Consider the following 26,025-nt stretch of genomic DNA (forward strand, 5'->3'; position numbering starts at 1 on the left):
CACCTTATTCTGGAAGTTCGCGTGGGCGCCGCCATGAATTGTGCCCGCCCCTTTTTTTCTCCTATCAGTTAACATAGGACTGGAGAAGTTACTACATGAAAACAAAGCCGTTTTTAGGCTGTGCAGAGACACGGTGCAGTGTTGACTTGTTGGTGCAAATGAACATTGGACATTTGACACAAGTCAATCAACTAAACATCAGATTTGAGCGGTGAACATTTTCCCTCGTTCTCCGTTTAAAGGAACGAGCTTTGCGCTCAACCGGAAGTGCCGAGACAAGGCAAAAAGAGGCAAAAGTGGGCGGAGCGGAATAAGGTGAAAACAGACAAAAGAAATGGACTCTACTACAAAAAAAAGTTATTTAAGTGTTTAGTAAGACAATAGGTCTAAGACTTGCTAGCTGTGCTTTGAAATGTTTAGGTAGTAATGCCTTTGTCAGAAGCATCACCAGCCCTAATTTCACCTTAAAGCAAAATGAAGACAACACTCTCACAATCAGTGATGAGTCTCTAAGATACTTGCATATTGAGTCCAAATTTAAAAGTTTAAATTGAGTGGATTTTATCTTTTTATTTAGGCCTGAAGAGTGTTTGTTTCAGGTTAAGGTCTGTGCACACTATCTTGACCACAAGGGGCAACACTCATCTAACTTTTGCACCTTCAAATGTCTTTCTTACAGTTTCCACAGCAAATTTGATTGGAGAAAACTATGGAGTAGACGTCATATACCGCCTCATCCCTCAGTACACCATCAAGAACCTCCACACAATCAAGTACGTACAGTAGATCTCAACCTGTGATACTGGCCATCAGCAGAAACACACAATGACATGGCTGTAAATAGACATCGCATGGCACTGACCAACGTATTTTTAACAACAGCGGGGTACAGTACAGAGGTGTCTTAAAAATATCGCTCAGTCAACTCAACACCTCCTGTTAGCTGGCAGTGTCAGCAACTATGAATGACAGATGACACGTGTAATGCCCCCCGACTGACCTGCAGCGTGAAAGACTATCCTTGCCTCACATTCCCACTGCACACTCACTGAAGGGTTAATGATGTGAAATATCTCTCAGCTCAGTTTTCTTCATTAAAAACAACTGAAAAGAAAACAACTAGATACTAAATACTTCCAGTATTGTAAAAACTGCAAAGTGAACGGACTGCTCGATCAGTCAAGTACAGGAATAAACTTTTTCTGGGGAGAAGTACATATAATTAAGGTGTGTCAGTTTGGTTACTAATTGCGTAAGTAAGTTCTATTCCTCTAAATGCTCTGTAACATAATTCTCACTCTTATCACACTATCAGTTTACTGCATAATTCACTTTTAGTCCATCACACTTCTTACATAAGATACATAAGAAGGCAAGGATCACATGATATATTCCCATCAATCTACTGTATGTCAAAACTGAAGGCATTGGCTCCAGCTCCAGCCTGTTGCCATACACATGTACATGAGTGACTGGCTGCCCGCAACTGTCAATGCACCTGCTCGTTTTATGAAATAATAAGAGTTTTAGTTATCACACAGGACAAGGGAAGCTGAGAGGATTGTGAGATTCCATAATACTGTATCACTTGCAGCTGAATAACTTTGACTAATTGGCAGCTGTGAATGCCTTTGATGTAACAGGAGCAACAAGGCATTTGTGCGAAGCGTCAGTCACAGTGATCTATGCAGCATAGTGCCATTGGATGTGCTGCTTGACTGCTGTCCACACCCTAAAACAGTGATATCAGTCAAGCTGCCTAATGTTGTACAAGTGAATCTATGGAGAGATTCAATTTACAGCTGTCAGCAGCAGCCTTGCACCACTCTGGGCTCTTCAATTGGTTTACATTGTAGCATTTGGGAGAGTTTTTTAAAGGCCATCTCACCTACCCAATTGTTTACTTCCTGCTTTTATAATTTGTATATGTGAAATATATTGTACACTTAAATTGATGTGGATATTTTTGTCTAAAATGACGTTTATGGAATTATACGGCACTTCCATTTAGCATTTTTCTTGTCATTGCAATGCACATACCTAGAGAGCCAGACTGACTGACCCTTCCTTTTTGAACCAGTGTGAACCTGTGGCCCTTTGTGACCTTTTGTCACCCTGCCACTGCTGCTCAAACCAGTGTTATTACTGTAACATTATACTGATAGTATATTGCAAGCCTCATATCCTGGTCACTCTCCCACAGCCCAGGGCTACATAGAAACACGTTTATGTGAAAACTGATATTTTCTTGTGGTGGGTTCTCAGTGACAGACACTATATCAGGAAAAAAACACTGTATTTATACAGTTTCACATAGACATTGTATTGGATTTTGGCCAAATACTTTTTTTCCCCACTGTATATATATATATATATATATATATATATATATATATATATATATATATATATATATATATATATATATATATATATATATATGAACTATAATTGTTAATTTATTTTGAAAATGCTATAGTGAAACATTCTATATTTTGGCATGCACATGCTGACGTGATGATGATCTAACCACCGCCATTGTTTTCCAGGGCATCCATAAACGCTTTTGCGGCTGTTCTCTGCACAAGTAAGTTTGACACATCTCATAGCTGCAACTGCCATAAATCTCCTGCAGGTGTCGGTGTTGCATTGTATAAAGTTAGAGCTGGATGCACATGAGTGGTAGGTCTATATGTTTATAATGGACGTTGTAGTTATTTAAGAATGTCTCAGGTATTTGCTTTGGGTGATTGTTTTAGTGGATTTTTAATTGACAGCAATTTTATGGTAAAACAGAAGATCTAGTTGCAACAATTATTTATCCCTCTTTCTCTCCTCACACAAGAAGAAAACACAACCAATTTCTTAATTTTAGTTCAGCTGGACAGATTCAAGATCTGATCCTCTCTTTCTCCTCAGAGGCGAACGTCTGCCTGGTGGTATCTAAGGGCTACATCTCCGGACTCTTGCGGCTTTACGAAGACTGGCACTGCAAGGATACTCATCATGTTGCCATAGCAATCCGCCATGCACTGCTGCGTTGCCTTCATAAGGTCACTTACAGTACTGCAGGCAGAGAGGCATTTATTTCACTTGGAGGGCTGCACCTTATCTTCCAAACCACACAGGTGATGTACTTGTGACTGTGTATAACTAAACAGGGTGGCAGCACAGCTTGTTGTTAATTTCTTTATAATGATCTTTATTTTTTTCCTTCCAGACGTGTCTGATGAACAATGCTCTTTCCTCTCTCGTGGAGCCCTCCGTTCAGCTCATGAGAAAATGTCTTCCTAAAACTCGTCTTCCTCTAACTTCAGATCTGTCCACATACTCCTTCCCAATTCCAAGCAAACCCAACTCAGACTCTTATATAAACAAATCCGTTGCTTTAAAAGCACTTTTGTACATTCAATCTATAGGAGACAGCGGTGAGGACAGCGATGAAGAGGAGGCTGAGAAAAATCAGACAAATACCAATATCATTGTGAGTGCCTTCCGACCAAATGAGTAGTTATCAGCAAAATGTATGGTTTTATGATTATACTGTACCCCCCCAAGACTAATCAATTAGAACATTCTTCACTTATATGCACGTGTATATGTACATGAGGAGGGCCTTGTCTATATGGATTTTAAAGTATGATAATTATTGTTAACATTATAATAGTTTTTTCACTGCTCCTGTGGTGTGTTGTATCAGAACAGGTGCACACAGTGATCCCACTAATCCTTGACATTTTCTCTGCTCCTCACAGCCCGCACAAAAACCTGCTACATAAACCAGTGTATTTTGAGACTGATAGGATCAGCTAGTGACAATGTCCAAATACATCCATAACTGATCTTCCAATAAAACATGATTAATGGCTGGCTGTCAAAATGGCCGTAATGGGTAGCATCAAAAACACTAAACACATCTGAATATACGTTACTTAATACAATGTTCTTGTTCAGGATGAAGATTTGGAGACAGACCTAAACAAACTGCGGCATCGGCCTGAACCAGACAGGCCAAAAGAAGAGCTTGCACAATATAGTGTGTTCTGCCCTGAACTATCACATGATTTTCAGGTAAGAACTTACTGTTGAACTTACTGTACAATGTTAATATTCCCTTAAACTTTTTGACTTATCGTGCTGTTCCTCTTCACTATGTTCCTTTGTCTTTTGAGTTGCATTTTATGAGCATAACTGTGATATTTGTTAAGTGTCTTAAATTTGCCATAATTTTAACATGATACACAAGCTATTTATTTATTCATCAAATCTTGTCAAAACAAGCGTTAAAAATTGTAAATCAGGACCAAAACAGACAACGGAACTTTTGCACATTAGTTGTTACATATAAGTTAATACCTATGCATTTTTGTTCTAGGCTGTGTGTAAATCCCAGTGATTTTGCGATAAGATAAGATAAGATAAGATAAGATAAGATAAGATAAGATAAGATAAGATAAGATAAGATAAACCTTTATTGATCTCACAAAGGAGAAATTCACTTGTTACAGTACAGTACTTGTTGATACATTTTGGCTTCTTACATGGATATTGTGTGCATTTTAGAAATTATTTTGCAGCCCTACTGGGCAGCCCTGTGGACAGTGAGCAGTTGGCCCAAGGTTGATTTATTATCACTATCACTGTCATCAAACCTGTCAGGACCAGTCACAAATTCACCCAACAAATAAAGTACTGACATTGACCGCAGTAACATAGGGATGATTCTATGTTGTGAAAAATCAAGCCCACAGCTTCAATCCTAAGGAGCAAAGTCACAAACATGTTGAGAAGAAGCTGTGCTGGTGCGTGCTATGAAAGGGGTGTGATGTGCAGTGTGACAGATCATGACTCTGTGAATGTTGTGTAGGCCTGCGTATTAAATTATATTGATTTTTCACATCCAGTCATGGATCTGAAACTACACAAAATAACACCACAAAAATGTAGTTTTTCCTAGCGATAATAAGAACGCGCAGGAATCATGAGCTGTAGGGGCTTGCTTAAAATGAGAATATGTGTGCCCATGCATCAAGATTCACAGAAATAGTCCGTGTCTGAGAAAGATGGATAATAAATGAGTGTCTTCGTCGGAGGCAATATTTCATGTCATACAACACAGGATCTTGTCTGACCCAACTCCTGATTAATGTTCTCATTTTAGTCTAATGAAGATCCAGCAAGGCCTGTTTTATACAAGATCTTTTCAGAAATTGCAAACAAGCTATTAAAGATTGTCAAGTGGTCAACCGTTTCTTCATATTGTGAATTATGAATTTCACATATTCAACAGACGTAGCTTGTATAAAACCTACCTAGCAATGCAATGTTTTGAGTTTTTTTGTGCATAATTTGAGATTCTTGGGTTACATTCTTTTTGTTTCTCATAGGAGCTTGACCTGGGTTCAGAAACTGAGAGAAGCTCCGCTGCGTCTACTTCATCAGATGAGGAAGATGAGCCCTGTTACAGCTGTTCGCCTCGCTGCTCTCAGAGAAAGGGGAGCGATCCATTCCAAGGAAAACACTCATCAAGTGAGCGTGCTGCACTTTTTTGTGCATTTTGGGATATTTCTCTGTGTGTGTACATGTTCAATTGGACACATCTACAATCAGTGTAAGATACACTGAGTACACGTACATTTCTCCATTGTGAGATCAATAAAGGATCAATCTTATCTTATCTTATACAGGATCCTGCCCACAAACAACCATCACCACTACTATTTAAATCCTCCTTGGATCAACTAAATCCAATTCATTTTGACCCGAAAGCCACTGAAGATTTTTGTAAAACGAAGCAGAAAAAATATATGAATGTATGGTTATTTTAAGGCTCTTTTTTGGAGTGTACATTTTTTGACATTAGGGTCTTGAAAGGGTGCAAAATTAAGGGCCACATAAAGTAAATAAAGTAAACAAACACAATTAGCCTGCTAGTTCATGCTCAGTAATTAAATTCCCTGACTTTTATCGAATGTTTGCTTTCATAATCTACTGAAGGACAAAACAAATGTTATTTCTCTTTTCAGATATTGGGCCTTTAAGTCCTAGCCATCTACAGTACACATTATATTAATTTACTAGCACACTAACGCAGTTCTAATAGCCAACTCTACCACAGTTGGTTTAATATATTTTTATACAGGTCTAGTTGCCTTGACCAATGGTGTTGTTGATGTTTTAAAAACAGTGACATTCTGAACACGCTTTGGATTGTGTTTTTCTTGCTCCTTTCTCTGCAGGTGCCGCTCACTCAGACTCTTGTGACTTCTACATTCGCTCCGCTGTCCTTGGCACCAGTCCTAGTTTTAGAGCCATGCCACAAGAACCGAGGTACAACAAAATAAGCCTCTCTTTTGCTCAGCCCTAAGCACATTCTGGGGAATCGTGCTGTACTACTTAAAGCTTTTCAAACTATTCCCCAACAAGACAAGATTCTTTTACCACTGTTCAAAATGTTATTTTTCTGCATTTATTTTTCAAATGAGACATATAACACAAAATCATGTGTTATGTTTTAACTTTCCCTTGTCAGAAACAAATCTGGAGTTGAACAAAATGGCTAAAAGCCCTCACAATGTGTGTAGGAGGAAAGATGCGAGGCACTATCTGGAGTTGTATTTTGCTTCATTGATGCATTTTTTAATGAGCGCTCCGATCTGTATTTCCTGGATTTTGTTGCATCATACATAGAAGGAACACACACAAAAACACAAAACAAGCCCATTACATCAAGTGCTCAAAGTGTGTTCATCACAGCGTCCCCTCTTCTTGAGCAGCATGCCGTTAACTGGAAGTGAAAGCTTGTGAAAGTGTGCTGGAGAGTAGAATTGGACTGATAGTGGAACCTCGGATTCAGGAGGAGCAGTGCAGTTTTCGTCCTGGTTGCGGCACACTGGACCAGCTCTATACGCTCCATCCGCTGCTCGAGGGCTCATTGGAGTTCATCCAGCTAGTCCGTTGCCTGTATGACTGCAGCATGTGCTTGGTCCGCATTGCCGGCAATAAGTCAGACCTGTTCCCAGTGCAGTTTTGTCTAAGCCAGGACTGCCCTTTGTCACCGATTTGAACCGTTTGCAGATGATGTTGTTCCATTGGCTTCATCAAATTAGGACATTCAGCGTGTTCTGGGGCGGTTTGTAGCCGAGTTCGAAGCGACTGGGATGAAAATCAGCTTCTCTGAGGCCATGGTTTTCCAACCGGAAAAAAGTGGCTTCCCCTCTCCAGGTTGGTGGAGAGTCTTTGCCTCAAGGAGGAGTTCAAGTATCTCAGGGTCATGTTCACAAGTCAGGGACGGATGGAGTGTGAGATAGATAGATAGATAGATAGATAGATAGATAGATAGATAGATAGATAGATAGATAGATAGATAGATAGATAGATAGATAGATAGATAGATAGATAGATAGATAGATAGATAGATAGATAGATAGATAGATAGATAGATAGAGCTTGGAGTAGAGCTGCTACTCCTTCACGTTGAGGAGCCATCTAAGGTGGCTCAGGCATCAGTTTCGGAAGTGGGGATGTTCCGGGCATGTCCTATTGGGAGGAGGCTCCCCAGAAGACCCAGGACAGGCTGTAGGGACTATGTCTATGAGCTGGCCTGGGGACACCTCGGGAGGCCCCCAGAACTGCTGGAGGAAGTGTGCATGGTTAGGGAAGTCTGGGCATCTCAGCTCGCACTGCTGCTTCCATGACCCCACCCCAGATAAAGTGGAAGAGAGTGGATGAATGGATGAATGGAAGCTTGTCCTTTCCATTTCCACAGCAGCCTACTATCCTGACCAGCCCAGTCGCTAACTCCTTACTGTCTTTTCTCTATTCAAATTTCACAGTATAAAATGTTGAGTTCAATTATGCCTCAATAATGCATGACATGTCCACTTTTAAGGGGAGACAACTTCCTACATCAGAATGGGCATGATCACAACGATGAGGAAGAGGCAGCAGATGAGAGTTGCCATCACTCCGCCATCGACCGATTATTGGAGAGAAACGCTTCATGTATCCCACACCATGAGCCCAAACTGTACCGCACTGCTGCTTCTAAGACCAGATCCATCCCTGACTTCAACATTCTGGGCTTCCCGGACTTCTGGGGTCACCTGCCCCCAAAAGGAAGCACGCCAATGGCCCCACGAAAACCCAGTGTGCAGAGGTACTCGTTTTGGTACTCTGTTTTGAAGTTAGTCTTTGTTTTTGTGTAAATTTGTCTAGTCGATAACTGTATTTCAATATAAGTCAATATCTGCAATTACGTTGCTTGAATAAGAAGGAAAAGTGCATATTATTTTTATGAGAAGATTCATACAGGAGATAAATGGAAACATCCAATTGCCAAAATGAATTTTCTGAATTTTCTGTATACTGGTTATTGCATCAACGACAAAATCTAGGTGCTCGCAGCTGGTAATGTTGTGGACATTGCATCACACTTAAAGATGTGAAATCAACACTTGTCTTGTGAATTGTGAATTTAGATACCACATATCAAAGGGGAAACATTAGCAGGTGAATTCTAGTTGTTTCATAATTACTTGTATATTTACTGCAAAAGAAATTGGTAGATTATCTTGTGTAATTGTTGATTAGCGTCCTAATATTCTTTACCCTCTTTTGCTCCATAATGAATAGATTGCTCTGCGAGTGCTCTGCTGGGGTTTCTGTGTTTTGAATGCACTATACAATTACACTATGAAAATTAGTATCGCCAGTGCCTCCATAGTCTATGCAGAGTTCAGTGGGCAGTGGGTCTGTGCCAAAAACTTAAAATTAAATGGATTCACTGAACTGATTCACTGAGTAATTCAATTGAATTATTTGGCATTGTGGGGTGCCTGCACTACTCTAAAAATAATCATTATAGCCATGTGTCCCTGCATAAGATGTGTGGTGTGGTGCAGTCACGTACAACAACAAAGCCCCGAGACACTGTTTGCTGAATCACTAAACGTGAGTCAGTTGTATTTACCACAGAGCTGCTGTCAGACAGAGCATGTAGTGGGACAGAACAGGATCACGGTGTCCTCTCCTCTTCTTGTACCTGTCCAACACTCCGCCACACACTTTTTTCTTCACTTATTACTGTCTTCCACCCCCTGCAGATTTCTCAGCCTCCCTGTCACATTCCATTATTTCTTCATCTCCTCTTTCATTGCGGCTTCTCTTTGCTCTGCAGCTGCACTGACAGCTAGGATAGCCTTTTCCTGGAGCTCAGTCTTCTCCAAATTGGCCTCAGCAAGTCTATCTATGATGTTTTATCATACCTCCCGTATGCCATCACACTTTTTTGCAAGGAATATCTATTTTTTAGCGCATTGGTCTGCCTTTTAGAGTCTGCCCTGTTATGTGATTATTTGTGTTTTTACCTTTGTAAGATAACATGTAAGATGCAAAGAAACGTCCAACAGTCAATGACAATGAAACAAACTAATGAATTGGTCCCCTTTTTTCCTCTATCCTAAACTGGTTTATTTAGTTATGATGAACAATAAACCTGTACCTGTATAAATCAGTTAACAATGTTTCAAATTACAACTTGTTATGTCAAGGTTTGGGTCAGAAGGCTGTTACCTTCTTGAGCTAAAAGGCCATTCTTTCCCAAATATAATGATTCACAATCACTTTTACACTTCTTTGTTCACTGTGAGAATTACTAAGCATCACAAACCAAGACTAAACCAGTGCTTTGCCATCTTGAATTTCACCAAAATGTCAAAGAATCAAAGGAGCAGAGCTAAAGAGCTGCTTGTGGCTCAAGAACCATGAGTTACTTGGTACAATGTAAAGTTTTAAAACAATGCACTAAATGTAACTCTGCACTGTGGAGGAGGACAGTGGAGGTTATTGAGAGCTATAATGGAAACACACCGAGACTCTTGTACTTATGTATTCTGTGGGTGTTTTTGTACCTGGTGCTGAATTAAAGTCGAACCAAACACAGAGACCCAAAGAGACATCTATTTGTTTAAAGTGGCATGGAAAATTCCCCTCCCTGTGCTGTGCATCCCAATGCACTGCACATCTTCTTCATCTCTATACTGATTGCTGCAGCGCCACATTGTCTTTTACTTTGAGCCCCCACAACCAACGGGGCCTTGTAAGCACGGGAAGCTTATTCGCAGTTATTTATCTGCCTTTAGAATTGAATACACGTCAGACTGAGCTATCTTTCCACATAAACAAGTTCAAGCTAAAGTCTTATTGCTTGAGAATTGTTTGGTAGGTGTTTGCACTTTAACTCTCATTATTTAAGACTTTGTCTGAGAAGAGTAAATCATTTACTTATGCATCACAATGAAAAATAAAGACACCATATGGCAGTTATAATAAATAAGTCACAATACGCCTGAGCCTTGAACAAAGGCATCTGCCTGACAGCTGGAGGGTCATGGCTTTGATTTCTTGGTCAACAGTTCACATAATATCTACCCAAACCCAGGTTTTGCAGCTTTTTAAACATCTTTTATGTTTAATCTTTTGAGGGCTGAGTGAAATTATAGCCTGGCTGCCATGCTGCTGTGTGCGCTTGAATAATTTCAAACTTCCCAGCAGCCTGGGGACCATGGCTAAAATCTTTGCATGGATTTGGGGACCAATCACAGAACAAGGAGGGACGGCAAGACAATGACGCGCTATTGGACATACGGAAGCTTGTAGTTTGTTTACGGATAATAAAAAAAAAGTTATCTTTACAGATCCAACAGCGACGCCATTTTTCGATCAAGCTTTAGAACTTGCTCTAAATAGTTTAGCTTGAAAGTTTACAGCAGGTGCGTCATACGTAATCGGATACGATGATACGATTGGCTATGCCTACATGCAGACGCATGATAGACATTCGTAGTGCTCAATAAACGGCTATGGACGATCATAAACCACACCTCTCCTACAAGAAAATGAATTGGTGGTCCCCAGACTAAATATAGCTTGTGATTTTAGTCTAGTGTTAGTGAAATTACACAAATTCAGTTGACTGGACAATTCTAAATACTTGTCATGGTGGCAGGTAATGTTATCCATCTGTGTCAGAGTAGCAATTTACAGTTAGTTAATTTACAAGTTAGTTCCATTTTTGCTTCTGCTTTTTAAGCTGGCTCTTCTGAGACATTTTCTTAGCATTTTCAAGAGGTCAACAGAAGCTGACATTTAAAAATGTTAAAGATGCAATTTCCCCTTGACCTTAATCTAATTTTGCTGCCAGTTTGTTGGTGCTCATCTAAAGAGTCAGTGTTTAGGAGACTGTGTTCCCCTAACAGAACGGATGCCAGTGCCTTTTGCTTTGGGACTAAATTGTCCCAGGGGCAGAGTAAAATTAGATGTATTGCAAAAGATCTTCTCAAGCCTGGTCTTTTACCAAGTTTCTGTAGATAAACTTGCCTGCTGGTCTTTACCGCCTTGTTTTATCTCATTTAGGCAGAAAGCATTCGAGGATATCCAGCGCTTCCTCAATAAAGACGACATCATCAACAGGGTCGTTTTTGACTTGGATGACAGCAGGTGTGTGACTGTATTCAGCAGATACTTACACAGCAGAGCCACACTCAACACAGGTTTTGTTTATTAGTCTGCAGTGCCCATCTGAAAGCACAGACTCACTCAAGTTCTTTTCCAAGTTTGAAAGTGGTAACCTGAGGAAGGCCATCCAGGTCCGCAGGTAAGCCCCAGACAGAGCAAAGAACAAAAGACTTCAACTTTCAATGTAAAGTTATTGCCTATGTTATTCTCTTCAGATTTGAGTATGACCTGATTCTGAACGCAGACGTGAACTGCTCTCAGCACAGTCAGTGGTTTTACTTTGAGGTCAGTAACATGGAGCCAGGTGTGCCATACCGCTTCAACATCATTAACTGTGAAAAGACCAACAGCCAGTTCAACTATGGTAAGCCACAAATGTTTTTAGTATTTGAGCCAAGGCTGCTGTTGTTTGCACAAGTTAATAACACTGTTGTGGTGTGCTTGCTGAGCTGACATATGTATCATGAATGGTTGAACTGAGCCCCTTTGTGGAGCATAGGGCGATAGTTGCCTCTCACTAACGATACCCGCCCATTGTTGCTTTCTGTCAGAAGGAGACAGCTGTTTGATGTGGCCCTGACCTTTGACCCCTCACTGAGTGACAATTGATGAAGCATAGTAGACCATCTATTACAGCTAAAGCCACACAGAAATGGACTCACAAAGGGCATTCCTCCCATAGCATCTTTCGTTTCATATACACCTCACACACTCATTCATGCAGCGTTCTTTGTAGCTAAAATAGCCTTTGATAACATCCCCCAGGAAATCAGTTTCATCTCAGGGAAAGATGAATGAAGAAAAGAAAGGCTAGTTTTCCCAAATAGGCCGTATGTATTGTTCTGAAAATGACATCTCCTGAAAGGTTGTAATTTCCGAACAGACAGAGGGTCAACTGTATTTTGGACCTCAGAATGTTGATACATGGTGAATAGGTGAGCTTTACGGTGCTGAACAAATGGGACCTTTGTTCAGACCAGGTCAGGAGAGTCATCACATCGGCTTGAGAGTTAGCAGAAAATACTGCTTGTGTGCTTTGTGAGAGATGAAGAAACACAGTCCTTACAATAAAAACGACTCCACCATGACTGCATTTGTTTGTAATCAGAACTCACATCTCCTGCTCTCCCAGCATAATTAGCTATTTTGAAGTTGCAAAAATGTGTGTTAAATAATGTAGAGCTCAATCTCATATGATTACATTGTGTTTGTGTCTGTGGGGCACTAGGGGTTTAGGGTGCAGGGTACAACGCCTACTCTGGGCAGTGGGCATGAGCTTGCCCCATGACTCTAACTATTTCGTGAATCTTAGCCCTTCATCTCCTGTCACACTGAACGGTCCTGTCTAGTAAAGCTGATGGGCTAGAAAAATAGTTTTTTTTTTTTTTTTTTCTTGTATCACAGGCATGCAGCCCGTACTGTACTCTGTGAGAGAGGCCCTCGAAGGTAGACCACACTGGGTCAGGACAGGAACTGAAATCTGCTACTACAGGTGTGAACATTGTCAAGTTGCATCTACCCATCAGCTGCTATAATGGATCCTACAACTCTATCCAACCTTTTCACAAATACTGTAATAGAATATATTAGTACATTTTCACTAACCACTGCTCTGGCTTTGTGTCCTGCAGAAACCACTTTTGTCCTGTTCATGGCAAGAACACAGCAACCTTTTATACCCTGACATTCTCCGTCACCTTCAAATACAGTGATGACGTGTGCTACTTGGCGTACCACTACCCATACACATACTCTGCATTGAAGGTACTCCTGATCCTCTGATACCCCTCTCTCTCTACAGTACGACCGCATGGTGGCGCAGCGGTTTGATTCCTGGGCTGCATGGGGCCTTTCTGTGTGGACTTACTTTGTGCTCACTGTGTCCCAGGCCCATCTGAAGGTCCTTCAGAAGTCAGTGGATCCTGCCAAAGTGTTTTTCCGGCAGCAGACTCTGTGCAGGTCTTTGGCGGAAAACCCTTGTCCCATTATCACTATCACTGCTTGTCCCGCCAGTCGGGGCTGGAAGGATTTACATCAGCTACGTAAGTAACTCGTTACTTTCAGTGTTTTATAATACTGAATACTTGATTAGCATTTTTACACTGCATGGGGTTGTTGCAGTTGGTCCGGTCTAGATTTAGCAACATTATTTAGCCAAAGAATAAGTTCAGTTGACGACCTGAATATACTGGTTGACCAGGTTGTCCCAAGATGACAATGCCAGGATTCCTCGAGCTTACACACTATTAAATACAGCTATATTGTGATAAAAATAAGCAACTGTACAGCAAAGCGATTTACTTTGTCGGAATGAATGTGATTTGAATAGAAATTGTATATATAATAAAGTCAGTAACAGAGGACTTCATCTGTGAGCTTGTTTATTAGTTGTCTGCCTGATTACAGGTGCCATGAGCAGAGCCGGAAACCACACATCCTGACAGAGATAGATATACCGCGCTTTGTTTTCTTTGCTGCAGAAAATTGAAACTCATCCTTTACTCATGGAAATATGAAGAAATAATTTATTTAGGAAAAAAACACCTGGGAGTCATTGCTGCATTTCAATATTAGAAGATTATTATAGTTCTAGTCAAGCTCCTGTTTCACATGGGCAGATCGGTAATCAGTCTGACTTACCAGGTTACTGCCAAACACTGACCATGTTTTAATTCTACTCCCAGATCTAAATGAAATGCTGTAGCTGCCTCAGGTGAATACTGCTATTTATGACATCATTTGCTGATGCCCTGAGTCAGACCTAAACACGATGAGGCTGCGTTTAATTACGCTGCTACAACATGGAACAGCTTCTCCGATGATGTGAGACAATCCTCAGCTCTGACAATGTTCAAATCAGGCCCAGTTCTCTGTAGGGGTGCACAACGGCTGAAGGCATTTTATCTATTACTCTTTTATTAAAAAAGATTGATTACTACCAATTTTTCATTTTTTAATCATGCTTGTATTTTTTACTGAATAATATATTAAAAATCATAGAAAATTGTACTTTCCAATAAGACCATTTGGCCTTGATACATTTCAGTCATTTGAACTCATCAAGATGATTGATAGATTAAAGATTTGGTCGGAACAGCATGTTAATGAACACACATGGGACTCCGTTAACATGGGCTAATTTCCCTCCATAGTCCCACAGTTGCACTGGTTACAGACACTCCTTCATTCATCCTGGCCTATTGTACTTGTTTCATATTATGAATTACTCTATGTACGGATTGTGCTTTTTCCTCAGGTAATCGCAGCTACATTGTGCTGTCTGGAAGGGTCCATCCTGGCGAGTCCAATGCCAGCTGGGTAATGAAGGGCACTCTTGAGTTCCTGTGCAGCGATGACCCGGTGGCTCAGAGTTTAAGGGAAAGCTTTGTCTTCAAGATCATCCCAATATTGAACCCCGATGGAGTCGTTAACGGCACGTGAGTAAAGCTGTGAATACTACAATAGTACTGCTAATACAAGCTTACAAGTACAGGATACATTTTCTTTTTGTCCATGCAAGAAAATTGAATCTTCTGAATGATCTTGGTGTATATATTTTGGCAATTCCCGTTGGTGTTACATGATACAGGGCCATCATTATTTGTTGTCACTAAATCCCTCATCTCACATTGATTCTGAAGATGAGAGGTGATAATAAAACTAAAGATACTTATCCAACTTCAAACCAATTTAAGATGTCTCAAAATCTCTCAAGATTTACAAACTAAAGTTATGTGTATTTTAAATCTCTTTGTGTTTATTTGTAGAAACCGTTGTAATCTGAACAGTGAGGATCTGAACAGGCAGTGGCGTAAACCTGATCCAGTGCTGAGTCCAACCATCTACCACACCAAGGGTTTTCTCTATTACCTCAACAGCATCGGACGGACTCCTCTGGTACTTCATTTAATACTCTGGTTAAAATAAAGTATTGCATTACTATGATGTATTAGCCTGCAGCAGGAGGGGAGAGCGGGCTATTTGTCACACTTTTTTTTCTAGAGTTCGCTGCTCATTAACAGAATATCTCACAAGAGTCTACACATTAAATGAAACCTTGAACCCTTGACTTAAAGGAGACCTCACTCTCGGCTTTAGCAGGTTAGCTCTAAAACGGCTCAAATCGAAGCTAACATGTGTGTCTTTCAGATCAGTGTCTTTTGTTTATGGCACTAACGGAAAGCTCTCATTACAAAAATAACCCAAACATTGAAGTTTGGGAGAAGGCATAAAAACAATTCCAATGTGTCTTCAGTCCAAATGAGAAAATTATTATTGGAAGAGAAGAGGTTACCAATACACATAGATATATCAGTGCCAGCGTACAGCGCCCTCTAGTGTAGCTATCAAATCAATGTGACAAATGACCCCGCGTGAGCCCCAGTCTCCCCTACTGGAGTGGTCTGCTGTAGCTTTGGGACCTACCTTCCTCTTCCAAGCCGCGACCCTAATAACATTATCACTTTGAATTCATTATCAAACATTGACCGTGATATAGTGTATAATACGAAATTGCAGTGCTTCGTCATAGAGAGACTCAAGCCTTGAATGTAGGGTTTATCATCAAACATGGTTTTCGATCTTTACAGAGTGCCTTGGAGCTTTTTGTCTGCTTTTAGCCACATCTCCTATCAACAGTCATTTTTTGTAAATACCCTCAACCCACTAAAAAGGTTTCAGCGACCATTCTCTTGAAGCAAACCCATGTCTAAGGCCCATAGCTTTACTCCATTACTTTCAATTCACCATGACATGCAGGCACAGTACATTAGATAAATTGGATGTTGATGTTTTAAAGATTTCCTCAGCTTCGTAGCATACTTACCCAAGACCATGTCATCCTGGTCTCATCTGATTTGTGCAGCAAAGTGAAAGTGTTATAGATATGAAATTCTCCTCCCTAAGTTACATTTTAAAGATTTCAGAAAAATCCTCATAGAGATTACTAAAAGGAACAGCGTTTTTTGTTTATTTTGTAACAAGCCTTGAGATTGGCCAAGGACACAGCCATTGATACCTAATAATACAACAGTGTTTTCAGAGTAGAATTGAAAATAATAATAATTGACAATTATGCTCAGAGGCCCACCTTGTATCATAATCCACTTCTGCTAGAATTGTCCCAATCTCTGAAAAGTTACAAATTGGCTTGATTGTAATGAATTCGAATGGATATCAACCAACTCTTAATTGGTTCTGATAAAGCTCGATACCTGAAGAAGAAACCTGGAAGAAAAGATTGAAAAATTAAACGTCTGTCTAATACTCGAGATAACACCACCAATAAATTCAATTACATTCCTTTTTTTTTTCTTCCTCAAGCAGCAGATTTTCCGATCAATATAAAGTTTATTGACTTCTAAATAAATGCCTGATTGTCCCATTTGGAGCCATCAACGTTGAGCAGAAATATGTGTGAAACCGCCCGTGTTTGTGCTTCCCACCAGCTGAATCAAATGTAATGAGATGTTAATGAGAAAGGCCTTTAATGAAATAAACTTCGTTGGCTCTTTTAATTGGTTCAGATTAGAGAGATGTGGTGGTTTTTTTCCCGTCTAAATCACTCACTGCTCGGTGTTTGTGTTTTCAGAGAGCAACTATAAAATGACTAAAAACACCTGCATTTAGCTACAGTAAAGTCAATTATAGAGCATACTGACTAATACTTTAACAAAGAACAAAAGAAGTTGCACAAGATAGCAAGGTTAACCCAAGCTGTTTTGTCTATGATCAAGGTCCACATGCATAAATAAATGAACAATGATTATTTATCTTGCTCACAGGTTTACTGCGACTACCACGGACACTCCAGAAAGAAGAATGTTTTTCTCTACGGCTGCAGTGTGAAGGAGACGCTGTGGCAGTCCGCTGTGGACACTGTGGGCGTAAAGGAGGACCCTGGATACCGAGTAAGGACACACAAAATGCTCTTTGTGCCCGGGCTGCACGAACGCACAATTAGCAAAATGCGCTCATTTAAGTAATGTACAAAACAAAGTAACCCTTGTAGTTCAGAGCTACATGTTCTGAAATTCATGTGATACTTGTATTAGCTTTGATGTCATAAATCAGTCTTCTCCTAATGCTCTCCTATGCATTTCAAACACTGAATTTTGACTAAAGCATTTGTCTTGTGAATCTTTTCACACTCATTTAATCAGAAACAAAAATAAAGAAATCCCCCAAAAGCATGAATTCTCATACTTCTGTAAAAGTACCACAACTGTAATAGTGCTGTGGGGAAGCTGCCAGATAAATTATGAAACCATAGAAACAAGTGCTAGTTACTTACTAGACCCTGTGTGTTGCTGCTGCTGCTGCTGCTGCTGCTGCTGCTGCTGTGTCTTCATATATTTCATGTCTTTGTTTCTCCAGACCATTCCAAAGACCTTGGATCGTATTGCTCCTGCTTTTTCCTTCAATAGCTGCAATTACCTGGTAAAATGAAGAAAAACCTACTGAATACACTGCTTCCATATGAAATATCATAATGTCAACATGCTGTATTTTCCTAGTGATTAAATAACCAAATATTGGGAGTTTTCTTTATATTTCATCTCTGACAGGTGGAGAAATCTCGCTCAGCCACAGCCCGAGTGGTGGTCTGGAGGGAAATCGGCGTGCTCAGAAGTTACACCATGGAGAGCACCTACAATGGCTGTGACCAGGGCATATACAAGGTAGGCACAATTAGAGGTCGGCTGTAATATGTGTATTTTATATCGGCCGATAGCCGATATGAAGCCAATAAAAGGCAGCTTTCTCCAGAAGCAAAAGTTATAGAGACTTCCTCGGCCACAGGGGTGCTGAGAAACATCACGGTGAAGATTGGTCACAAGTTTTTCACCCCCGGGGGCTCAGTAAATATATTTCATGCTGCAGACTTTTGTTTATAATTCCAGAACTGTAAGAGATAGAGATTTGCCATTTTTTGTTTTGGAATCTGCTGATTTTTGTCTTTCAAAAAGCCAGACGCACATGTAAGAAGGACTGAACGCAAGTGGAAATCAGATGGGCTACATGTTTCAGATTGTAAAGGAAAGTTGGCATGCATATAAAAAGACTGTTAAAGCGCATAGTAATCCTGGTGTTCTTTTCTAAGTCATTGGCTCTGTACTTAATCCCGCCAAAACCAGGTCCTCTGAAGCCTGTAATGAACTTCTTTTATTTTTTACTGGAAAAGTTGATAAGATCAGAACTAAATATTGTGACCCCCTTGTCAAATCCTGCACCAGGCATGGCCTATTCTTTTATGTTTAGCAACTTTGAGCTAGTATCACTTGAGCGTCTTTCTAAGGTGGTCAGTAAACTCAAGCTTTCTTCCTCTCCAACTGACCCTCCTCGCCTTTATAAGGAGGCGTGGACGACAATTGGCCCTACTGTTGACTCTGGTGTGGTGCCCCTGTTTTGTAAAGAGGCGGTTATTGTACCTAAACTGCCTCTTATGGCTAAAATTTTGGAGAAATGTGTCCTGGAGCAGCTACAGTCTTTTCTGGATGCACATGGCATTTCTTATTTTTTCCAATCGGGCTATAAAGCTTTTCATAGCACAGAATCTGCGCTTTTAACGTTTTGATTCCGGTGATTCTGCCATTTTAGTGCTTTTAGATTTGACAGGTGCTTTTGACGGTGGACCACACAATTCTATCAAACCGCGTGGGAACTGCCCTGGAGTGGTTTAGATCGTGCTCTGTCAGGCTGGGGGGTTTCACCTCGCCCTCTGCCCCTCTTCATTGTGGAGTACCCCAGGGTTCTATACTGGCGCCTGTTCTTTTTGCGCTCTACCTCCTCCCACTAAGCTACAACTTTATACAATATCAATATCAGGACTGCCAAATTTACTTATCACTCCAGAAAACTCGAGGGGACAGGGGCCTTTTCAGTTGTTGGCCCTAAGCTGTGGAACGCTCTGCCCCTCCACGTTCGAACGGCCCCCACTGTCTCGTCTTAAAGCCCACTTTTATTCTTTGGCTTTTAACACTGCGTGAGTTGTGTGGCCCTCTGTGTCCGTTTTAACATTATTTATTTTTTATCTTTTATTGTCTTAGTTGTTGAAATGTGCTATATAAATAAAGTTGGATTGGATTTCAAATGCATGTTTAGTACCGACTACACATGAAGGTCCTGAATGAATCAGCCCTATGCCTCTAATACAGTGCCCCCTGCTGTCACAGTTCAACACTGACACATTCCACAGTTTAGAAGCATCATAGACAGGATTATAAATGATATTTAAAAAAAAAATATATCACCAAATATTGACACAGGCCACAGAAAAGCCTATATCGGTCGATCTTGAGGTACAAGGTTCAAAGAGAACAATCTCACAGTTAGGCAGAGATGTGGCTTTGACAAACTGGACACACACCAGCACTGTCAAGTCCAACTTATACTTGCCTGGCCTGCCAGACACTCCTTTCTGTTCAAAAGAAGAACCGTCTGGACAGCTCCTCGCTGCCTGTCATTTCACGATTTTACCCACATCGGTGCAATCACGCAGCTAGAGGCGGGTCTTCTTTCCCCCAAGAGGCGGAAGCCGTCACCACACTCTACCAAAACAATAGAGATGGCATGCGCGGCGAGTGATACAATGTTTGTGCCGCTTGTTGCTGCAACGTATCTAGCGTTGCTCTGATTGGTTGATGCCGCCTGTCAATCACGCCCACCGGGAAATCGTTGAGATCATGTTTGCTCCCTGACTATATGTCTTTGAAATATCTATGAAAAAGCATGTAGTTTTTGCAGGCCAGGCAAAACTTATGCAGTGAAGAGCCTACAGTGAAGAGTCCCTACACTACAGACCATATAGAATACATTCACTCTCCTTGTTACCAGGGCATACAGATGGGAACCGCAGAGCTGCAGGAGATGGGTGTCAAGTTCTGCCACAGTTTGCTGTCAGTTGCCAAAGACGTGATGACGCTGTACAGCAGGAGACTCATCAACCACATAGCCCTGGACCACAACATTCTGGATCACACGTCCAGCGAGTGAGTTTCAGACATTACTCTTCCTGATCTCTGTGATTTTACTGACTATAGATTAACATCCACATCAGATTCCAGTTTTCCTTTCAGTGTTGTTATTGTACTTTTATAATGAAGATGCATTTTACACAGTACTATCACCTTTCAAATAGAGATTCTGTTTTCCGAAGTAAGTAACTGATGATGAACTGTGGAAGAAAATTATTAATACTATATTGAGGACAGGAGTAAGCGACATTTCTCACTCAATATTTTGCCCATTTTGAGCTACTCTCTCTAGGATACTGACATCCATAGACTTGAATCCACTACTAATCTTCCTCCACATTAATATTCTATGGCGGCCGCTGTGCACTGCCTTTGAGCCTGTCTGGGGTGCTCTCTCAGCCCCTGTTCCTCGTCTCCCTTTTCACTGTGCTTCTCAGACGCTCCAAAACGAGCATCAGTGTGCGCGTCACGGCCCCTGTCTCGGTGGAGTCCTGGTGTGTCTGTACATGCCCCTTTGACGAGCACCCACACTCGCTCGCTCTCCCCCTCTATCTCACACTCACAGTCCCATGAGCTTTGTCTAATCATATTACTCCATGTGAGCGCTGCTGTCACCTGCCAATCATGCCAACTGTAGCTGAGTTCAAGGTCACATGGAGACAGACCAGGGACATACATAAAGAGTAAATGTCGGCTCCACTTTGACTAGAGTTTATATACAAGCTGTGAGTTATTACTTATGGACAAAAATAGATATTATATAATTTTTCAACTGAAATCTCAATCATGGGTGTTGCTGAAGCTATGAGGACCCTTCTATTAGCTTTAAAACTCTAAGTACTGTATTATTGATTGACTGCGGAATTCTTCCGCAGTCAATTATTGGTTTTCATGTTCTTTATTATTATTGATTGACTGCGGAATTCTTCCGCAGTCAATTATTGGTTTTCATGTTCTTTATTATTATTCCTCTTCCATCTTTTTCCCGATTTTCTAGAGCTTTCAGCACCTTCATGCTTTGTGCAATTTATGCAAGTTATGCATCAAAATGTTCCGCATGTTGAGGAGAAGGGTGCTATTACTTTTGGGACTTCTGCAATTTACGTTTTTTCCGCAATCAGCCAAAATGTCGGAGATTTTTCCCATTGACTTATAATGGGGCTGCCGCAAATCCATGCTTTTCTGCACTTTTTTCTGCATTTTATGCAATTTCTGCACTTTGTGCATGTTCAGCTTCTGCAACTTGTGGGTTTTGAGAAAAAATTGGCCTTCTGCAGTTTTCCAGTTTTTTTATACGGGAGTTTGAAATTTTTGCACTGGTGTGTATGGGGGGAATCCAGCCAATGGGGAGAGTCCAGGCCTTTCAGCCATTTGTGCAGCTTCTGCCAATCAAGCACTTTCAACAGTTTGACCAGTTTATGGAATATAAAAGTTTATGCAATATTAACAATTTATGCAAATTAACCACTTTATGCATTTTAAAGCGTTTATGCAACTTAAGAGTTTATGCCATTTAGGATTTATGAATTTTAAAGAGTTTATGCAATTTACATAATTTATGCAAATTAACCCATTCATGCATTTTACCACTTTATGCATTTTACCAGTTTATGCAAATTAGATTATGCAAATTAAGCAATTTATGCAATTTGAACAGTTTATGCAATTTATGCATTCGCTTCCTGCAATTCCGCAGTCAATCGCAATGGCGCAGCCATTGCATTTCTAGTTCCTCTTCCATCTTTTTCCCGATTTTCTCCGTCTTTCAGCACCTTCATGCTTTGTGCAATTTATGCAAGTTATGCATCAAAACGTTCCGCATGTTGAGGAGAAGGGTGCTATTACTTTTGGGACTTCTGCAACTTACGTTTTTTCCGCAATCGGCCAAAATGTCGGAGATTTTTCCCATTGACTTATAATGGGGCTGCCGCAAATCCATGCTTTTCTGCACTTTTTTCTTCATTTTCTGCAATTTCTGCACTTTGTGCATGTTCAGCTTATGCAACTTGTGGGTTTTGAGAAAAAATTGGCCTTCTGCAGTTTTCCAGTTTTTTTATACGGGAGTTTGAAATGTTTGCATTGGTGTGTATGGGTGAATCCAGCCAATCAGGAGACTCCAGGCCTTTCAGCCATTTGTGCAGCTTCTGCCAATCAAGCACTGAGGCCATTTCAACAGTTTGACCAGTTTATGGAATTTAAAAAGTTTATGCAATATTAACAATTTATGCAAAGTAACCACTTTATGGGATTTAACCAGTTTATGCATTTTAAAGTGTTTATGCAACTTAAGAGTTTATGCCATTTAGGATTTATGAATTTGAAAGAGTTTATGCAATTTACATAATTTATGCAAATTAACCCATTCATGCATTTTACCACTTTATGCAGTTTATACAGTTTATGCAACATGACATTTTATGCATTTTACCACTTTATGCAAATTTGATTATGCAATTTGAAGAGTTTATGCAATTTCTGCATTCGCTTCCCGCATTTCCGCAGTCAATCGCAATGGCGCAGCCATTGCATTTCTAGTTTAAGATTTCTGTTTGAATATATACCCCCGTTTTAACCAAGTGGAATTTCTCCACTTCACCCAAATCTAAAAGGTTACAGCCTATAGGCCAGTATAATGCCTCATTTGAAAGCTGAGACCTATAAAACTTGTCTAAACTGATCTTCTTCCTTGCATTGTAGACACTGGTTATTTATTTATTTTCGTCACTTTTCTGTTACACTTTTGTTGCTTTTTTGTTGCACACATTTTTGTAACTTTTTCATCAAATTTTAGTAAATTTTTTGCCACTTTTCTGTTACTCTATTGGTTCTTCATCTTGTTTTCGTCTTATTTTGTTGCCCTTTTGACACTTTTGTTCAAGAAGCTTTTAGATTTGTGTTAAGAAAATGCGCTCAAGGCGGAAGTTAGAGGGAAATTTGAAGAATTTTTGACAAAACATTTGACACAATTGTGTTGTTGATTTCTGGAGAATTTCTTTTTTTAATTCATACAGTCCCTATATTTGAAGGGTTTAGTGGTGCTAGGCTAGTGCTAGGCTAGCGCATGTCTATGGTGAACCTCTTCAGAATCATGGGGTAGTCCTCCAAACGTTGCCATATCTGATTTGTAGACAGCTCCTTTGTGAATTCCACGTGTAGTAATGTCGGCCACAAGTAAACAAACTACTGTAGATCCGGTAACTTAGCAGATCACTCCACCGCTGTGTAGCTTACAACCAGGAAGCTGATGCTGCTCAAATATAGGTTATTTTAAATGCAAACTGGTTGTACTTCAAGAATTATTCAGTCAACACAGACATTTATATCGGTGGTCTGGTGTTATAAATGATTTGCCTCATGTGCACTGTGCTTGGGTCAGACTATTTTTAACGCAGGCTACTAGTTACCATAGACATGCACTAGCCTAGCACCACTAAACTCTTCAAATATAAGGAAATATATATCTCCAGTAATGAACAGCATTCTGGATAACTAGGAAATTAGGCCCTATGTTAAAAATCCTGAAATATCCCTTTAATTTTATTTTTTTCAAAATTTTTCTTTTTTTCTTTTTTTTTTTCGTGAAACATCCCTTTAAAGAGTATTTCAGCAACTGAAAAATATTTACTCTAAGAAGATATTTATTTTGACTTGACACTTGATGTGGCTTTAAAGAAGACAAGACATTATCATATCATGCAAAATCCAGTTTATTTAATCCCGTGTTGAAACAAACCAACATGCAGTTTTGAGTAATCCTGTTCACTTTGGTTGTTTCTTCTTCTGCTGCTGAAGCACTCTGATCTGCATTTTGTCGATTCTGCTGCGTCATAGGGTGAACACAAAAACTTCCTCCACAAAGTCTCTAATCCTTCACAGGACAACTCTTAAACTCTGTGCAGTCTTCAGCTTCACACCAGACACCCATGACGATGTTTTGTACAGCAGTGGCCTTTCCCAAAGCTTTTCCTCCAACAGGGTTTTCTTCACTTGGACACATTTCTAATTATAAAACATAAAATACAAATGCTGTTGTACTCAAAGAATGTTTTTAAGCTTCAAATGCCTCTTTATTGTGATAGGGCCAGCCTCTTCTCTGACCTGACTTTTAACTTTGGACATCACCCGCTCGTCTCCATGGAGATGTCGCTAGATTAAATTGGCTTTTACACCCTTTTTTCAACCGCAATCCTTTCTGTGCAGCTGCTTTGAAGATGATGAGCCTCCGTGCGTCGAGGAAATTGAATATTCCAAAGACTGTCCTGCTCTTCAAGGGGCCGACCTCGACATAGACATCAACAACAACATGACGAGCTCGGATGAAGATGAGGAGAGGGAGGAAGAGCATCAGAGGAACAGCTTCAGCGCGTCTCAACAGTCCAACATGAAGAGCAGGCTGTATCACCTGATCACACAGACCTCCTTAGAGAGTGAGTGAGCAGCGACACGTCCTGTTGAGGATCTGTCATGTGTAGAAATCCAGACTTTGTGGTTTGACCATTTGGTTGATTGGTGTTAGTTACATGTGAAGTTTCTGTAAGAAGCTTTTTACATTTTTACAAAGGGTCAGTGTGACTGATTTAGTACTGTATTGTATATTGTTATATTTTAGATTCTATATTATAGAAAAGAGTCGTCAACCCTTTTCCAAATGGAATTGCACCGGATCTTAAGTCTCATTTTTATTCATCTTGTTTTGGTCTTGGACTTTAAAATGAATTCCTTTTTGCAAGTTTATTTACAGGTGCTAGTTAATGAGCTTTGTGGCTGAGTGTCTTAATCCAGTGTGTGTGCTCAAATGTAACATTAAATGTTGTAAATAGAATAGAAATTACTTTATTTACAGTGAGTGTTTTATGTAGATTGATGGATGGAATAACTATTGTATATTTATATAAAATTTAGTTTGGAAAAAAAAATGTACATAATAATGTTTTGTATCTGAGGTACAAAACTTGTGGGAGATGGTGCATGGAGTGTTGTTGATTGAAGTGAGCAACTTGTCAACAATGTACAATTTCTGCTAAATAAAAACAAATTAAAAAGAATTCTGTACTTTGTGATTGATAAAACATATATTGAGCTTTAGGAAGCTGCCAGTGGTTATAATTATGCGTTTCCTATTGCTGTCTACTTTTGTGAGAGGTGTTTTTACTAAGTTGCCTGTCCTCACTTAGAGCAGTGGTCGAGACATTTTCCGTGTTTGAACAATGGCTATATAGAAATATGTTCGCGCCTGTAGTCCCTGAAGACCTATCTGTGTAAAGCAGAGTAAACATGGCAGTGTTGGAGCAGTTCTCTGGTTACAGTAGCAGTTAATTAGCCCGGTCAGGAGGGAGCGCTATTGATCGCTACAGTTAATTGGACGTTTAACTGTCCAATCCCATAGGCCTGTTCTGCACAGCTATGGTTTCAGTTTGTGTGAGGGTGTGAGGAGGCAAGGAAAACCACAGGAAACGGAGCTGCTACTGCACAAAACAGAAACGCACAAATTACTGGCGAGTTTGACCAGGGCCACACTGTTACTGAGCCAACG

At 40.2% G+C, this 26,025-nt stretch overlaps 1 protein-coding gene across 1 annotated transcript in view; it reads left to right on the plus strand.

Annotated features, from left to right (window-relative positions):
- Positions 1-25,072, plus strand: part of agbl1 (AGBL carboxypeptidase 1) — a gene marked incomplete at its 5' end in the record, with an annotated part of 42,790 nt that extends 17,718 nt beyond the window's left edge. Inside the window, 21 exons of the mRNA XM_079568085.1 lie at positions 680-773; positions 2,550-2,587; positions 2,920-3,128; positions 3,221-3,484; positions 3,955-4,071; positions 5,388-5,529; positions 6,240-6,330; positions 7,892-8,158; positions 11,416-11,499; positions 11,567-11,656; positions 11,733-11,881; positions 12,922-13,009; positions 13,149-13,281; positions 13,406-13,559; positions 14,774-14,954; positions 15,285-15,414; positions 17,301-17,426; positions 17,893-17,955; positions 18,084-18,197; positions 20,353-20,507; positions 24,693-25,072. Of these exons, the coding sequence (XP_079424211.1) occupies positions 680-773; positions 2,550-2,587; positions 2,920-3,128; positions 3,221-3,484; positions 3,955-4,071; positions 5,388-5,529; positions 6,240-6,330; positions 7,892-8,158; positions 11,416-11,499; positions 11,567-11,656; positions 11,733-11,881; positions 12,922-13,009; positions 13,149-13,281; positions 13,406-13,559; positions 14,774-14,954; positions 15,285-15,414; positions 17,301-17,426; positions 17,893-17,955; positions 18,084-18,197; positions 20,353-20,507; positions 24,693-24,927 (2,924 nt within the window). The 3' untranslated portion in view covers positions 24,928-25,072. The remainder of the gene's footprint in view (positions 1-679; positions 774-2,549; positions 2,588-2,919; positions 3,129-3,220; positions 3,485-3,954; positions 4,072-5,387; positions 5,530-6,239; positions 6,331-7,891; positions 8,159-11,415; positions 11,500-11,566; positions 11,657-11,732; positions 11,882-12,921; positions 13,010-13,148; positions 13,282-13,405; positions 13,560-14,773; positions 14,955-15,284; positions 15,415-17,300; positions 17,427-17,892; positions 17,956-18,083; positions 18,198-20,352; positions 20,508-24,692) is intronic.
- Positions 25,073-26,025: the final 953 nt, after the last annotated feature.

Source organism: Gobius niger (assembly GCF_951799975.1).
Source record: "Gobius niger genome assembly, chromosome: 12".
Classification (NCBI taxonomy): domain Eukaryota; kingdom Metazoa; phylum Chordata; class Actinopteri; order Gobiiformes; family Gobiidae; genus Gobius; species Gobius niger.